Source organism: Oncorhynchus keta, unplaced genomic scaffold, assembly GCF_023373465.1.
Source record: "Oncorhynchus keta strain PuntledgeMale-10-30-2019 unplaced genomic scaffold, Oket_V2 Un_contig_8529_pilon_pilon, whole genome shotgun sequence".
Lineage (NCBI taxonomy): Eukaryota > Metazoa > Chordata > Actinopteri > Salmoniformes > Salmonidae > Oncorhynchus > Oncorhynchus keta.
The window spans coordinates 127,412-145,863 of record NW_026290103.1 but is presented as its reverse complement, the minus strand read 5'-3'; the positions used below and the strand labels follow the sequence as shown (position 1 = coordinate 145,863).

At 49.6% G+C, this 18,452-nt stretch overlaps 1 protein-coding gene and 1 long non-coding RNA gene across 2 annotated transcripts; both read left to right on the top strand.

Annotated features, from left to right (window-relative positions):
- Positions 1-6,431: 6,431 nt before the first annotated feature.
- On the top strand, positions 6,432-12,405 carry LOC127926860 (heat shock protein beta-2-like; the record flags this gene model as incomplete). Its single annotated transcript, XM_052512522.1, has 2 exons — positions 6,432-6,608; positions 12,190-12,405. Coding segments are annotated over 2 exons (393 nt in total), but the record flags the coding sequence as incomplete, so codon positions are not given.
- Positions 12,406-12,814: 409 nt separating this feature from the next.
- LOC127926861 (uncharacterized) lies at positions 12,815-18,197 on the top strand. The gene is made up of 3 exons (XR_008125303.1): positions 12,815-13,210; positions 16,556-17,719; positions 18,024-18,197. It is a non-coding gene; the product is annotated as an uncharacterized LOC127926861 (long non-coding RNA).
- The last annotated feature ends 255 nt before the right edge of the window (positions 18,198-18,452 follow it).

Genomic DNA, 18,452 nt, shown 5'->3' with positions numbered 1-18,452 from the left:
CCCTGAGAGAACTATCAAACTACTGTAAACCTCTTCCTCCCAGCACTGAGAGAACTGTCAAACTACTGTAAACCTCTTTCCCCAGGGCTGAGAGAACTGTCAAACTACCTCCCCCAGCCCTGAGAGAACTGTCAAACTACTGTAAATCTCCTACCCCCAGCCCTGAGAGAACTATCAAACTAATGTAAACCTCTTCCCCCAGCCCTGAGAGAACTGTCAAACTACTGTAAATATCTTACCCCCAGCCCTGAGAGAACTGTCAAACTACTGTAAATCTCTCCCCCAGCCCTGAGAGAACTGTCAAACTACTGTAAATATCTTACCCCCAGCCCTGAGAGAACTGTCAAACTACTGTAAATCTCTTCCACCCCAGCGCTGAGAGAACTGTCAAACTATTGTAAATCTCTTCCCCCAGCGCTGAGAGAACTATCAAACTACTGTAAATCTCTTCCTCCCCAGCCCTGAGAGAACTGTCAAACTACTGTAAATCTCTTCCCCCAGCGCTGAGAGAACTATCAAACTACTGTAAATCCCCCCAGCCCTGAAAGAACTATCAAACTACTGTAAATCTCCCCCAGCCCTGAGAGAACTGTCAAACTACTGTAAATCTCTTCCCCCAGCCCTGAGAGAACTGTCAAACTACTGTAAATATCTTATCCCCCAGCCCTGAGAGAGAACTGTCAAACTACTGTAAATCTCTTCCCCCAGCCCTGAGAGAACTGTCAAACTACTGTAAATCTCTTCCCCCAGCCCTGAGAGAACTGTCAAACTACTGTAAATATCTTATCCCCCAGCCCTGAGAGAACTGTCAAACTACTGTAAATCTAGTCCCACCCCAGCGCTGAGAGAACTATCAAACTACTGTAAACCTCTTTCCCCCAGCCCTGAGAGAACTATCAAACTACTGTAAATCTCTTCCCCCAGCCCTGAGAGAACTATCAAACTACTGTAAATCTCTTTCCCCAGCCCTGAGAGAACTGTCAAACTACTGTAAACCTCTTTCCCCCAGCCCTGAGAGAACTATCAAACTACTGTAAACCTCTTTCCCCCAGCCCTGAGAGAACTGTCAAACTACTGTAAACCTCTTCCCCCAGCCCTGAGAGAACTGTCAAACTACTGTAAACCTCTTTCCCCCAGGGCTGAGAGAACTGTCAAACTACTGTAAATCTCCCCCAGCCCTGAGAGAACTGTCAAACTACTGTAAATCTCCTACCCCCAGCCCTGAGAGAACTATCAAACTAATGTAAACCTCTTCCCCCAGCCCTGAGAGAACTGTCAAACTACTGTAAATATCTTACCCCCAGCCCTGAGAGAACTGTCAAACTACTGTAAATCTCTCCCCCAGCCCTGAGAGAACTGTCAAACTACTGTAAATATCTTACCCCCAGCCCTGAGAGAACTGTCAAACTACTGTAAATCTAGTCCCACCCCAGCGCTGAGAGAACTATCAAACTACTGTAAACCTCTTTCCCCCAGCCCTGAGAGAACTGTCAAACTACTGTAAACCTCTTTCCCCCAGCCCTGAGAGAACTATCAAACTACTGTAAACCTCTCCCCCAGCACTGAGAGAACTGTCAAACTACTGTAAATCTCTTCCCCCAGCCCTGAGAGAACTATCAAACTACTGTAAATCTCTTCCCCCAGCCCTGAGAGAACTATCAAACTACTGTAAATCTCTTTCCCCCAGCCCTGAGAGAACTGTCAAACTACTGTAAACCTCTTTCCCCCAGCCCTGAGAGAACTGTCAAACTACTGTAAACCTCTTTTCCCCAGCCCTGAGAGAACTGTCAAACTACTGTAAATCTCTTCCCCAGCCCTGAGAGAACTATCAAACTACTGTAAATCTCTTCCCCCAGCCCTGAGAGAACTATCAAACTACTGTAAATCTCTTTCCCCCAGCCCTGAAGAACTGTCAAACTACTGTAAACCTCTTTCCCCAGCCCTGAGAGAACTATCAAACTACTGTAAACCTCTTCCTCCCAGCACTGAGAGAACTGTCAAACTACTGTAAACCTCTTTCCCCAGGGCTGAGAGAACTGTCAAACTACTGTAAATCTCCCCCAGCCCTGAGAGAACTGTCAAACTACTGTAAATATCTTACCCCCAGCCCTGAGAGAACTGTCAAACTACTGTAAATCTCTCCCCCAGCCCTGAGAGAACTGTCAAACTACTGTAAAATATCTTACCCCCAGCCCTGAGAGAACTGTCAAACTACTGTAAATCTCTTCCCACCCCAGCGCTGAGAGAACTGTCAAACTATTGTAAATCTCTTCCCCCAGCGCTGAGAGAACTATCAAACTACTGTAAATCTCTTCCTCCCCAGCCCTGAGAGAACTGTCAAACTACTGTAAATCTCTTCCCCCAGCGCTGAGAGAACTATCAAACTACTGTAAATCCCCCAGCCCTGAAAGAACTATCAAACTACTGTAAATCTCCCCCCCAGCCCTGAGAGAACTGTCAAACTACTGTAAATCTCTTCCCCCAGCCCTGAGAGAACTGTCAAACTACTGTAAATATCTTATCCCCCAGCCCTGAGAGAACTGTCAAACTACTGTAAATCTCCCCCCAGCCCTGAGAGAACTGTCAAACTACTGTAAATCTCTTCCCCCAGCCCTGAGAGAACTGTCAAACTACTGTAAATATCTTATCCCCCAACCTGAGAGAACTGTCAAACTACTGTAAATATCTTCCCCCAGCCCTGAGAGAACTATCAAACTACTGTAAATCTCTTCCCCCAGCCCTGAGAGAACTATCAAACTACTGTAAATCTCTTTCCCCCAGCCCTGAGAAACTGTCAAACTACTGTAAACCTCTTTCCCCCAGCCCTGAGAGAACTATCAAACTACTGTAAACCTCTTTCCCCCAGCCCTGAGAGAACTGTCAAACTACTGTAAACCTCTTCCCCCAGCCCTGAGAGAACTGTCAAACTACTGTAAACCTCTTTCCCCAGGGCTGAGAGAACTGTCAAACTACTGTAAATCTCCCCCAGCCCTGAGAGAACTGTCAAACTACTGTAAATCTCCTACCTCCCCCAGCCCTGAGAGAACTATCAAACTAATGTAAACCTCTTCCCCCAGCCCTGAGAGAACTGTCAAACTACTGTAAATATCTTACCCCCAGCCCTGAGAGAACTGTCAAACTACTGTAAATCTCTCCCCCAGCCCTGAGAGAACTGTCAAACTACTGTAAATATCTTACCCCCAGCCCTGAGAGAACTGTCAAACTACTGTAAATCTAGTCCCACCCCAGCGCTGAGAGAACTATCAAACTACTGTAAACCTCTTTCCCCCAGCCCTGAGAGAACTGTCAAACTACTGTAAACCTCTTTCCCCCAGCCCTGAGAGAACTATCAAACTACTGTAAACCTCTCCCCCAGCACTGAGAGAACTGTCAAACTACTGTAAATCTCTTCCCCCAGCCCTGAGAGAACTATCAAACTACTGTAAATTTCTTCCCCCAGCCCTGAGAGAACTATCAAACTACTGTAAATCTCTTTCCCCCAGCCCTGAGAGAACTGTCAAACTACTGTAAACCTCTTTCCCCCAGCCCTGAGAGAACTGTCAAACTACTGTAAACCTCTTCCCCCAGCACTGAGAGAACTGTCAAACTACTGTAAACCTCTTTCCCCCAGCCCTGAGAGAACTATCAAACTACTGTAAACCTCTTTCCCCCAGCCCTGAAAGAACTATCAAACTACTGTAAATATCCTCCCTGAGAGAACTGTCAAACTACTGTAAATCTCTTCCCCCAGCCCTGAGAGAACTGTCAAACTACTGTAAATATCTTTCCCCCAGCCCTGAGAGAACTGTCAAACTACTGTAAATCTCTTTCCCCCAGCCCTGAGAGAACTGTCAAACTACTGTAAATCTCTTCCCCCAGCCCTGAGAGAACTGTCAAACTACTGTAAATATCTTATCCCCCAGCCCTGAGAGAACTGTCAAACTACTGTAAATATCTTACCCCCCCCAGCCCTGAGAGAACTATCAAACTACTGTAAATCTCTTCCCCAGCCCTGAGAGAACTATCAAACTACTGTAAATCTCTTCCCCCCAGCCCTGAGAGAACTTTCAAACTACTGTAAACCTCTTTCCCCCCAGCCCTGAGAGAACTATCAAACTACTGTAAACCTCTTTCCCCCAGCCCTGAGAGAACTGTCAAACTACTGTAAACCTCTTCCCCCAGCCCTGAGAGAACTGTCAAACTACTGTAAACCTCTTTCCCCCAGGGCTGAGAGAACTGTCAAACTACTGTAAATCTCCCCCCAGCCCTGAGAGAACTGTCAAACTACTGTAAATCTCTACCCCCAGCCCTGAGAGAACTATCAAACTAATGTAAACCTCTTCCCCCAGCCCTGAGAGAACTGTCAAACTACTGTAAATATCTTACCCCCAGCCCTGAGAGAACTGTCAAACTACTGTAAATCTCTCCCCAGCCCTGAGAGAACTGTCAAACTACTGTAAATATCTTACCCCCAGCCCTGAGAGAACTGTCAAACTACTGTAAATCTAGTCCCCCCCAGCCCTGAGAGAACTATCAAACTACTGTAAACCTCTTTCCCCCAGCCCTGAGAGAACTGTCAAACTACTGTAAACCTCTTTCCCCAGCCCTGAGAGAACTATCAAACTACTGTAAACCTCTCCCCCAGCACTGAGAGAACTGTCAAACTACTGTAAATCTCTTCCCCCAGCCCTGAGAGAACTATCAAACTACTGTAAATCTCTTCCCCAGCCCTGAGAGAACTATCAAACTACTGTAAATCTCTTTCCCCAGCCCTGAGAGAACTGTCAAACTACTGTAAACCTCTTTCCCCCAGCCCTGAGAGAACTGTCAAACTACTGTAAACCTCTTCCCCCAGCCCTGAGAGAACTGTCAAACTACTGTAAATCTCTTCCCCCAGCCCTGAGAGAACTATCAAACTACTGTAAAATCTCTTCCCCCAGCCCTGAGAGAACTATCAAACTACTGTAAATCTCTTTCCCCCAGCCCTGAGAGAACTGTCAAACTACTGTAAACCTCTTTCCCCCAGCCCTGAGAGAACTATCAAACTACTGTAAACCTCTTCCCCCAGCACTGAGAGACTGTCAAACTACTGTAAACCTCTTTCCCCAGGGCTGAGAGAACTGTCAAACTACTGTAAATCTCCCCCAGCCCTGAGAGAACTGTCAAACTACTGTAAATCTCCTACCCCCCCAGCCCTGAGAGAACTATCAAACTAATGTAAACCTCTTCCCCCAGCCCTGAGAGAACTGTCAAACTACTGTAAATATCTTACCCCCAGCCCTGAGAGAACTGTCAAACTACTGTAAATCTCTCCCCCAGCTCTGAGAGAACTGTCAAACTACTGTAAATCTCTTCCCCCAGCGCTGAGAGAACTATCAAACTACTGTAAATCTCTTCCTCCCCAGCCCTGAGAGAACTGTCAAACTACTGTAAATCTCTTTCCCCAGCCCTGAGAGAACTGTCAAACTACTGTAAATATCTTATCCCCCAGCCCTGAGAGAACTGTCAAACTACTGTAAATATCTTACCCCCCCTGAGCCCTGAGAGAACTGTCAAACTATTGTAAATCTCTTCCCCCCAGCGCTGAGAGTACAATCAACTACTGTAAATCTCTTTCCCCCAGCCCTGAGAGAACTATCAAACTAATGTAAACCTTGACTCCTCCCCATCTATATGATTCTATTATCTAACTCCTCCCCATCTACATGATTCTATTATCTAACTCCTCCCACATCTATATGATTCTATTATCTAACTCCTCCCTAGCTATATGATTCTATTATTTGACTCCTCCCCAGCTATATGATTCTATTATCTCACTCCTCCCCTGCTATATGATTATATTATTTGACTCCTCCCCAGCTATATGATTCTATTACTTGACTCCTCCCCATCTATATGATTCTATTATCTCACTCCTCCCCCTGCTATATGATTCTATTATCTGACTCCTCCCACAGCTATATGATTCTATTATTTGACTCCTCCCCAGCTATATGATTTTTTTATCTGACTCCTCCCCCAGCTATATGATTATATTATTTGACTCCTCCCACATCTATATGATTCTTCTATCTGACTCCTCCCCAGCTATATGATTCTATTATTTGACTCCTCTCCCAGCTATATGATTCTATTATTTGACTCCTCCCCAGCTGTATGATTTTTTTCTCTGACTCCTCCCCCAGCTATATGATTCTACTATCTGACTCCTCCCCCAGCTGTATGATTCTACTATCTGACTCTCCCCCAGCTGTATGATTCTATTATCTGACTCCTCCCCCAGCTGTATGATTCTGATATCTGACTCCTCCCCATCTATATGATTCTACTATCTGACTCCTCCCCCAGCTGTATGATTCTATTATCTGACTCCTCCACCAGCTGTATGATTCTGATATCTGACTCCTCCCCCAGCTCTTACCCCCCAGGACCTCCTCACCCCCACCCTGTACCATGGTTATTATGTCCGTCCAAGAATCACCAAGCAGCTAGGGCGGGGCTTCTCTGATATAGAGGCGGAGCCAGGGAAGTGGACCGTTCGATTGGACGTGTGTCAGTTCACTCCTGATGAAGTCACTGTTCGCACTGTCGACAACCTACTGGAGGTAAAGACTTCTAACCCCTGACCTCTAACGAAATGGTTGATGGACATCAGCAAATTAATACATACCATATGAAACACAACATAAAGTATCACACGTAATGGAGTCTCTGATTTACTTACAGAATAATATGAAATGCTCGAAGACCAGGTGGCTTTGAATGCCACTCTAGTCAACTTATTAGTGGTTGTCCCAGTGTTGGCCACTCTAGTCAACTTATTGAGTGGTTGTCCCAGTGTTGGCCACTCTGGTCAACTTATTGAGTCCCAGTGTTGGCCACTCTGGTCAACTTATTAGTGGTTGTCCCAGTGTTGGCCACTCTGGTCAACTTATTAAGTCCCAGTGTTGGCCACTCTGGTCAACTTATTAGTGGTTGTCCCAGTGTTGGCCACTCTGGTCAACTTATTGAGTCCCAGTGTTGGCCACTCTGGTCAACTTATTGAGTCCCAGTGCTGGCCACTCTGGTCAACTTATTGAGTCCCAGTGCTGGCCACTCTGGTCAACTTATTGAGTCCCAGTGCTGGCCACTCTGGTCAACTTATTGAGTCCCAGTGTTGGCCACTCTGGTCAACTTATTGAGGAGTTGTCCCAGTGTTGGCCACTTTGGTCAACTTATTGAGTCCCAGTGTTGGCCACTCTGGTCAACTTATTAGTGGTTGTCCCAGTGTTGGCCACTCTGGTCAACTTATTGAGTGGTTGTCCCAGTGTTGGCCACTCTAGTCAACTTATTGAGTGGTTGTCCCAGTGTTGGCCACTCTAGTCAACTTATTGAGTGGTTGTCCCAGTGTTGGCCACTCTAGTCAACTTATTGAGTGGTTGTCCCAGTGTTGGCCACTCTAGTCAACTTATTGAGTCCCAGTGTTGGCCACTCTAGTCAACTTATTGAGTCCCAGTGCTGGCCACTCTAGTCAACTTATTGAGGAGTTGTCCCAGTGTTGGCCACTTTGGTCAACTTATTGAGTCCCAGTGTTGGCCACTCTAGTCAACTTATTGAGCCCCATTGTTGGCCACTCTAGTCAACTTATTGAGTCCCAGTGCTGGCCACTCTGGTCAACTTATTGAGTCCCAGTGTTGGCCACTCTAGTCAACTTATTGAGTCCCAGTGTTGGCCACTCTAGTCAACTTATTGAGTCCCAGTGCTGGCCACTCTGGTCAACTTATTGAGTCCCAGTGTTGGCCACTCTAGTCAACTTATTGAGTCCCAGTGCTGGCCACTCTGGTCAACTTATTGAGTCCCAGTGTTGGCCACTCTAGTCAACTTATTGAGTCCCAGTGCTGGCCACTCTGGTCAACTTGTGAGTCCCAGTGCTGGCCACTCTGGTCAACTTATTGAGTCCCAGTGCTGGCCACTCTGGTCAACTTATTGAGTCCCAGTGTTGGCCACTCTGGTCAACTTATTGAGTCCCAGTGTTGGCCACTCTGGTCAACTTATTGAGTCCCAGTGTTGGCCACTCTGGTCAACTTATTGAGTCCCAGTGCTGGCCACTCTGGTCAACTTATTGAGTCCCAGTGTTGGCCACTCTGGTCAACTTATTGAGTCCCAGTGTTGGCCACTCTGGTCAACTTATTGAGTCCCAGTGCTGGCCACTCTAGTCAACTTATTGAGTCCCAGTGTTGGCCACTCTGGTCAACTTATTGAGTCCCAGTGTTGGCCACTCTAGTCAACTTATTGAGTCCCAGTGTTGGCCACTCTGGTCAACTTATTGAGTCCCAGTGTTGGCCACTCTGGTCAACTTATTGAGTCCCAGTGTTGGCCACTCTGGTCAACTTATTGAGTCCCAGTGTTGGCCACTCTAGTCAACTTATTGAGTCCCAGTGCTGGCCACTCTAGTCAACTTATTGAGTCCCAGTGCTGGCCACTCTGGTCAACTTATTGAGTCCCAGTGCTGGCCACTCTGGTCAACTTATTGAGTCCCAGTGTTGGCCACTCTAGTCAACTTATTGAGTCCCAGTGCTGGCCACTCTAGTCAACTTATTGAGTCCCAGTGCTGGCCACTCTGGTCAACTTATTGAGTCCCAGTGCTGGCCACTCTAGTCAACTTATTGAGTCCCAGTGCTGGCCACTCTAGTCAACTTATTGAGTCCCAGTGCTGGCCACTCTGGTCAACTTATTGAGTCCCAGTGCTGGCCACTCTGGTCAACTTATTGAGTCCCAGTGTTGGCCACTCTGGTCAACTTATTGAGTCCCAGTGTTGGCCACTCTGGTCAACTTATTGAGTCCCAGTGTTGGCCACTCTGGTCAACTTATTGAGTCCCAGTGTTGGCCACTCTAGTCAACTTATTGAGTCCCAGTGTTGGCCACTCTGGTCAACTTATTGAGTCCCAGTGTTGGCCACTGGTCAACTTGATGAGTCCCAGTGCTGGCCACTCTGGTCAACTTATTGAGTCCCAGTGCTGGCCACTCTGAGTCAACTTATTGAGTCCCAGTGTTGGCCACTCTGGTCAACTTATTGAGTCCCAGTGCTGGCCACTCTGGTCAGCTTATTGAGTCCCAGTGCTGGCCACTCTGGTCAACTTATTGAGTCCCAGTGTTGGCCACTCTGGTCAACTTATTGAGTCCAGTGCTGGCCACTCTAGTCAACTTATTGAGTCCCAGTGTTGGCCACTCTGGTCAACTTATTGAGTCCCAGTGCTGGCCACTCTAGTCAACTTATTGAGTCCCAGTGCTGGCCACTCTAGTCAACTTATTGAGTCCCAGTGTTGGCCACTCTGGTCAACTTATTGAGTCCCAGTGCTGGCCACTCTGGTCAACTTATTGAGTCCCAGTGCTGGCCACTCTGGTCAACTTATTGAGTCCCAGTGTTGGCCACTCTGGTCAACTTATTGAGTCCCAGTGTTGGCCACTCTGGTCAACTTATTGAGTCCCAGTGTTGGCCACTGGTCAACTTATTGAGTCCCAGTGTTGGCCACTCTGGTCAACTTATTGAGTCCCAGTGTTTGCCACTCTGGTCAACTTATTGAGTCCCAGTGTTGGCCACTCTGGTCAACTTATTGAGTCCCAGTGCTGGCCACTCTGGTCAACTTATTGAGTCCCAGTGCTGGCCACTCTGGTCAACTTATTGAGTCCCAGTGCTGGCCACTCTGGTCAACTTATTGAGTCCCAGTGTTGGCCACTCTGGTCAACTTATTGAGTCCCAGTGCTGGCCACTCTAGTCAACTTATTGAGTCCCAGTGTTGGCCACTCTGGTCAACTTATTGAGTCCCAGTGCTGGCCACTCTAGTCAACTTATTGAGTCCCAGTGCTGGCCACTCTAGTCAACTTATTGAGTCCCAGTGTTGGCCACTCTGGTCAACTTATTGAGTCCCAGTGCTGGCCACTCTAGTCAACTTATTGAGTCCCAGTGTTGGCCACTCTGGTCAACTTATTGAGTCCCAGTGCTGGCCACTCTGGTCAACTTATTGAGTCCCAGTGCTGGCCACTCTGGTCAACTTATTGAGTCCCAGTGTTGGCCACTCTGGTCAACTTATTGAGTCCCAGTGTTGGCCACTCTGGTCAACTTATTGAGTCCCAGTGTTGGCCACTCTGGTCAACTTATTGAGTCCCAGTGTTGGCCACTCTGGTCAACTTATTGAGTCCCAGTGTTGGCCACTCTGGTCAACTTATTGAGTCCCAGTGTTGGCCACTCTGGTCAACTTATTGAGTCCCAGTGCTGGCCACTCTGGTCAGCTTATTGAGTCCCAGTGCTGGCCACTCTGGTCAACTTATTGAGTCCCAGTGTTGGCCACTCTGGTCAACTTATTGAGTCCCAGTGCTGGCCACTCTGGTCAACTTATTGAGTCCCAGTGCTGGCCACTCTGGTCAACTTATTGAGTCCCAGTGCTGGCCACTCTGGTCAACTTATTGAGTCCCAGTGTTGGCCACTCTGGTCAACTTATTGAGTCCCAGTGTTGGCCACTCTAGTCAACTTATTGAGTCCCAGTGTTGGCCACTCTGGTCAACTTATTGAGTCCCAGTGTTGGCCACTCTGGTCAACTTATTGAGTCCCAGTGCTGGCCACTCTGGTCAACTTATTGAGTCCCAGTGCTGGCCACTCTGGTCAACTTATTGAGTCCCAGTGTTGGCCACTCTGGTCAACTTATTGAGTCCCAGTGTTGGCCACTCTAGTCAACTTATTGAGTCCCAGTGTTGGCCACTCTGGTCAATCTTATTGAGTCCCAGTGTTGGCCACTCTGGTCAACTTATTGAGTCCCAGTGTTGGCCACTCTGGTCAACTTATTGAGTCCCAGTGCTGGCCACTCTGGTCAACTTATTGAGTCCCAGTGCTGGCCACTCTGGTCAACTTATTGAGTCCCAGTGTTGGCCACTCTGGTCAACTTATTGAGTCCCAGTGTTGGCCACTCTGGTCAACTTATTGAGTCCCAGTGTTGGCCACTCTGGTCAACTTATTGAGTCCCAGTGTTGGCCACTCTGGTCAGCTTATTGAGTCCCAGTGTTGGCCACTCTGGTCAACTTATTGAGTCCCAGTGTTGGCCACTCTGGTCAGCTTATTGAGTCCCAGTGCTGGCCACTCTGGTCAACTTATTGAGTCCCAGTGCTGGCCACTCTGGTCAACTTATTGAGTCCCAGTGTTGGCCACTCTGGTCAACTTATTGAGTCCCAGTGCTGGCCACTCTGGTCAACTTATTGAGTCCCAGTGCTGGCCACTCTGGTCAACTTATTGAGTCCCAGTGCTGGCCACTCTGGTCAACTTATTGAGTCCCAGTGTTGGCCACTCTGGTCAACTTATTGAGTCCCAGTGTTGGCCACTCTAGTCAACTTATTGAGTCCCAGTGTTGGCCACTCTGGTCAACTTATTGAGTCCCAGTGTTGGCCACTCTGGTCAACTTATTGAGTCCCAGTGCTGGCCACTCTGGTCAACTTATTGAGTCCCAGTGCTGGCCACTCTGGTCAACTTATTGAGTCCCAGTGTTGGCCACTCTGGTCAACTTATTGAGTCCCAGTGTTGGCCACTCTAGTCAACTTATTGAGTCCCAGTGTTGGCCACTCTGGTCAACTTATTGAGTCCCAGTGTTGGCCACTCTGGTCAACTTATTGAGTCCCAGTGTTGGCCACTCTGGTCAACTTATTGAGTCCCAGTGCTGGCCACTCTGGTCAACTTATTGAGTCCCAGTGCTGGCCACTCTGGTCAACTTATTGAGTCCCAGTGTTGGCCACTCTGGTCAACTTATTGAGTCCCAGTGTTGGCCACTCTGGTCAACTTATTGAGTCCCAGTGTTGGCCACTCTGGTCAACTTATTGAGTCCCAGTGCTGGCCACTCTGGTCAACTTATTGAGTCCCAGTGCTGGCCACTCTGGTCAACTTATTGAGTCCCAGTGCTGGCCACTCTGGTCAACTTATTGAGTCCCAGTGCTGGCCACTCTGGTCAACTTATTGCCCCCACCCCGTGAAGGGGTTGCATCAGAGCGAGACTTCAAAATGGTTCTCAATGGCGATGCCCACGCTAAAAATACCTCTATCATGCTCTATTCCCTGACCCCTGACCTGTTACCCCTGACCTCAAACCCCTTATCAAACCTTCTGGAGTTAACGACCTGTCTCTCTCTCTCCGTCTTCCTTGGTTCGTTGTGGTGTGTGTGTGTCAGGTCAGTGGTAACCACTCCCAGAGACAAGATGTCCACGGGTTCATCAGTCGGTCGTTTACGAGGACCTACATACTTCCTGTGGGTGTCGACCCTCTACTGCTCTTCGTCGACCTATCACACGACGGCATCCTCTCTGTCTCCGCTCCCCGGACAACCCCCGACCCGCCCTCCTCACACACGCATATCATACACACTCACACCGACAAGACAACCTAGTGACGACACACAGACACAACCAAAATACGACTTAGTGTCTGTCCTCTGTCATGGATCAATCCCAATTCCCCCTAGGATCAACCCCAACACTCACTAGGATCAACCCCAATACCCTTTAGGATCAACTCCAACACCCTCTAGGATCAACCCCAACACCCTCTAGGGTCAACCCCAACACCCTCTAGGATCAACTCCAACACCCTCTAGGATCAACCCCAACACCCTCTAGGGTCAACCCCAACACCCTCTAGGATCAACCCCAACACCCTCCAGGATCAACCCCAATACCCTCGAGTGTCCTCTGTCATGGATCAACCCCAATACCCTCTAGGATCAACCCCAATTCCCCTAAGATCAACCCCACCACCCTCTAGGATCAACCCCAACACCCTCTAGGATCAACCCCAACACCCTCTAGGATCAACCCCAACACCCTCTAGGATCAACCCCAATACCCTCTAGTGTCCTCTGTCATGGATCAACCCCAATACCCTCTAGGGTCAACCCCAACACCCTCTAGGATCAACCCCAATACCCTCTAGGATCAACCCCAACACCCTCTAGGATCAACCCCAATACCCTCTAGTGTCCTCTGTCATGGATCAACCCCAATTCCCCCTAGGATCAACCCCAACACCCTCTAGGATCAACCCCAATACCCTCTAGTGTCCTCTGTCATGGATCAACCCCAATTCCCCCTAGGATCAACCCCAACACCCTCTAGGATCAACCCCAATACCCTCTAGTGTCCTCTGTCATGGATCAACCCCAATACCCCCTAAGATCAACCCCAACACCCTCTAGGGTCAACCCCAACACCCTCTAGGATCAACCCCAATACCCTCTAGTGTCCTCTGTCATGGATCAATCCCAATTCCCCTAGGATCAACCCCAACACTCACTAGGATCAACCCCAATACCCTTTAGGATCAACTCCAACACCCTCTAGGATCAACCCCAACACCCTCTAGGGTCAACCCCAACACCCTCTAGGATCAACCCCAACACCCACTAGGATCAACCCCAATACCCTCGAGTGTCCTCTGTCATGGATCAACCCCAATACCCTCTAGGATCAACCCCAATTCCCCCTAAGATCAACCCCACCACCCTCTAGGATCAACCCCAACACCCTCTAGGATCAACCCCAACACCCTCTAAGATCAACCCCAACACCCTCTAGGATCAACCCCAATACCCTCTAGTGTCCTCTGTCATGGATCAACCCCAATTCCCCCTAGGATCAACCCCAATACCCTCTAGGATCAACCCCAACACCCTCTAGGATCAACCCCAACACCCTCTAGGATCAACCCCAACACCCTCTAGGATCAACCCCAATATCCTCTAGTGTCCTCTGTCATGGATCAACCCCAATACCCTCTAGGGTCAACCCCAACACCCTCTAGGATCAACCCCAATACCCTCTAGGATCAACCCCAACACCTTCTAGGATCAACCCCAATACCCTCTAGTGTCCTCTGTCATGGATCAACCCCAATTCCCCTAGGATCAACCCCAACACCCTCTAGGATCAACCCCAATACCCTCTAGTGTCCTCTGTCATGGATCAACCCCAATTCCCCTAGGATCAACCCCAACACCCTCTAGGATCAACCCCAATACCCTTTAGGATCAACTCCAACACCCTCTAGGATCAACCCCAACACCCTCTAGGGTCAACCCCAACACCCTCTAGGATCAACCCCAATACCCTCTAGGATCAACCCCAATACCCTCGAGTGTCCTCTGTCATGGATCAACCCCAATACCCTCTAGGATCAACCCCAATTCCCCTAAGATCAACCCCACCACCCTCTAGGATCAACCCCAACACCCTCTAGGATCAACCCCAACACCCTCTAGGATCAACCCCAACACCCTCTAGGATCAACCCCAATACCCTCTAGTGTCCTCTGTCATGGATCAACCCCAATTCCCCCTAGGATCAACCCCAATACCCTCTAGGATCAACCCCAACACCCTCTAGGATCAACCCCAACACCCTCTAGGATCAACCCCAACACCCTCTAGGATCAACCCCAACACCCTCTAGGATCAACCCCAACACCCTCTAGGATCAACCCCAATACCCTCTAGTGTCCTCTGTCATGGATCAACCCCAATTCCCCCTAGGATCAACCCCAACACCCTCTAGGATCAACCCCAATACCCTCTAGTGTCCTCTGTCATGGATCAACCCCAATTCCCCCTAGGATCAACCCCAACACCGTCTAGGGTCAACCCCAACACCCTCTAGGATCAACCCCAATACCCTCTAGTGTCCTCTGTCATGGATCAACCCCAATTCCCCCTAGGATCAACCCCAATACCCTCTAGGATCAACCCCAACACCCTCTAGTGTCCTCTGTCATGGATCAACCCCAATTCCCCCTAGGATCAACCCCAATACCCTCTAGGATCAACCCCAACACCCTCTAGGATCAACCCCAATACCCTCTAGGATCAACCCCAACACCCTCTAGGATCAACCCCAATACCCTCTAGTGTCCTCTGTCATGGATCAACCCCAATTCCCCCTAGGATCAACCACAACACCCTCTAGGATCAACCCCAATACCCTCTAGTGTCCTCTGTCATGGATCAACCCCAATTCCCCCTAGGATCAACCCCAACACCCTCTAGGATCAACCCCAATACCCTCTAGTGTCCTCTGTCATGGATCAACCCCAATACCCCTAAGATCAACCCCAACACCCTCTAGGGTCAACCCCAACACCCTCTAGGATCAACCCCAATACCCTCTAGTGTCCTCTGTCATGGATCAACCCCAATTCCCCCTAGGATCAACCCCAATACCCTCTAGGATCAACCCCAACACCCTCTAGTGTCCTCTGTCATGGATCAACCCCAATTCCCCCTAGGATCAACCCCAATACCCTCTAGGATCAACCCCAACACCCTCTAGTGTCCTCTGTCATGGATCAACCCCAATACCCCCTAAGATCAACCCCAACACCCTCTAGGGTCAACCCCAACACCCTCTAGGATCAACCCCAATACCCTTTAGGATCAACTCCAACACCCTCTAGGATCAACCCCAACACCCTCTAGGGTCAACCCCAACACCCTCTAGGATCAACCCCAATACCCTCTAGGATCAACCCCAATACCCTCGAGTGTCCTCTGTCATGGATCAACCCCAATACCCTCTAGGATCAACCCCAATTCCCCCTAAGATCAACCCCACCACCCTCTAGGATCAACCCCAACACCCTCTAGGATCAACCCCAACACCCTCTAGGATCAACCCCAACACCCTCTAGGATCAACCCCAATACCCTCTAGTGTCCTCTGTCATGGATCAACCCCAATTCCCCCTAGGATCAACCCCAATACCCTCTAGGATCAACCCCAACACCCTCTAGGATCAACCCCAACACCCTCTAGGATCAACCCCAACACCCTCTAGGATCAACCCCAACACCCTCTAGGATCAACCCCAACACCCTCTAGGATCAACCCCAATACCCTCTAGTGTCCTCTATCATGGATCAACCCCAATTCCCCCTAGGATCAACCCCAACACCCTCTAGGATCAACCCCAATACCCTCTAGTGTCCTCTGTCATGGATCAACCCCAATTCCCCCTAGGATCAACCCCAACACCCTCTAGGATCAACCCCAATACCCTCTAGTGTCCTCTGTCATTGATCAACCCCAATACCCCTAAGATCAACCCCAACACCCTCTAGGGTCAACCCCAACACCCTCTAGGATCAACCCCAATACCCTCTAGTGTCCTCTGTCATGGATCAACCCCAATTCCCCCTAGGATCAACCCCAATACCCCTAGTGTCCTCTGTCATTGATCAACCCCAATACCCTCTAGGATCAACCCCAATACCCCTAGTGTCCTCTGTCATGGATCAACCCCAATTCCCCCTAGGATCAACCCCAATACCCCCTAGGATCAACCCCAACACCCTCTAGTGTCCTCTGTCATGGATCAACCCCAATTCCCCCTAGGATCAACCCCAATACCCTCTAGGATCAACCCCAACACCCTCTAGTGTCCTCTGTCATGGATCAACCCCAATTCCCCCTAGGATCAACCCCAACACCCTCTAGGATCAACCACAATACCCTCTAGTGTCCTCTGTCATGGATCAACCCCAATACCCCTAAGGTCAACCCCAACACCCTCTAGGATCAACCCCAATACCCTCTAGTGTCCTCTGTCATGGATCAACCCCAATTCCCCCTAGGATCAACCCCAATACCCCCTAGGATCAACCCCAACACCCTCTAGTGTCCTCTGTCATGGATCAACCCCAATTCCCCCTAGGATCAACCCCAACACCCTCTAGGATCAACCACAATACCCTCTAGTGTCCTCTGTCATGGATCAACCCCAATACCCCCTAAGGTCAACCCCAACACCCTCTAGGATCAACCCCAATACCCTCTAGTGTCCTCTGTCATGGATCAACCCCAATTCCCCCTAGGATCAACCCCAATACCCCCTAGTGTCCTCTGTCATTGATCAACCCCAATACCCTCTAGGATCAACCCCAATACCCCCTAGTGTCCTCTGTCATGGATCAACCCCAATTCCCCCAAGGATCAACCCCAATACCCCCTAGTGTCCTCTGTCATGGATCAACCCCAATACCCTCTAGGATCAACCCCAATACCCCTAAGATCAACCCCAACACCCTCTAGGGTCAACCCCAACACCCTCTAGGATCAACCCCAATACCCTCTAGTGTCCTCTGTCATGGATCAACCCCAATACTCCCTAGTGTCCTCTGTCATGGATCTACCCCCTAGTGTCCTCTGTCATGGATCAACCCCAACACCCTCTAGTGTCCTCTGTCATGGATCAACCCCAATACCCCCTAGTGTCCTCTGTCATGGATCAACCCCAACACCCTCTAGGATCAACCCCAATACCCCCTAGTGTCCTCTGTCATGGATCAACCCCAATACCACCCGGAATGAGATATATGGAACGCAGACCTTGGGAGATAGCACAAGGAATGCAGACCGTGGGGGAAAGCAGAAGGAACAGAGACTGTGGGGGTTAGTAGACTGTGGGTGATAGGAGACTGTGGTGGATAGAACAAGGACCGTAGACCATGGGGGATAGAACAAGGACCGTAGACTGTGGGGGACAGTAGAAGGAAGGTGAACCGTGGGAGATAGAGCAAGGACCGTAGACCGTGGGGGACAGTACAAGGAAGGTGAACCGTGCGGGACAGTACAAGGAACGTAGACTGTAGGGGATAGCAGACTGTGGGGGATAGCAGACTGTGAGGGATAGCAGACTGTGGGGGATAGCAGACTGTAGGTGATAGCAGACTGTGGGGATAGCAGACTGTAGGGGATAGCAGACTGTAGGGGATAGCAGACTGTAGGGGATAGCAGACTGTGAGGAATAGCAGACTGTGGGGGATAGCAGACTGTAGGTGCTAGCAGACTGTGGGGGATAGCAGACTGTGGGGGATAGCAGACTGTGGGGAATAGCAGACTGTGGTTGATAGCAGACTGTGGGGATAGCAGACTGTAGTTGATAGCAGACTGTGGGGGATAGCAGACTGTGGTTGATAGCAGACTGTAGGTGATAGCAAACTGTGGGGGATAGCAGACTGTAGGGGATAGCAGACTGTGGGGGATAGCAGACTGTAGGGGATAGCAGACTGTAGGGGATAGCAGACTGTAGGGGATAGCAGACTGTGGGGGATAGCAGACTGTGGTTGATAGCAGACTGTGGGGGATAGCAGACTGTGGGGATAGCAGACTGTAGGGGATAGCAGACTGTAGGGGATAGCAGACTGTGGGGGATAGCAGACTGTGGGGGATAGCAGACTGTGGGGATAGCAGACTGTAGGGGATAGCAGACTGTAGGGGATAGCAGACTATGGGGGATAGCAGACTGTGGGGGATAGCAGACTGTGGGGAATAGCAGACTGTGGGGGATAGCAGACTATGGGGGATAGCAGACTGTGGGGAATAGCATACTGTGGGGGATAGCAGACTGTGGGGATAGCAGACTGTGGGGGTTAGCAGACTGTGGGGGATAG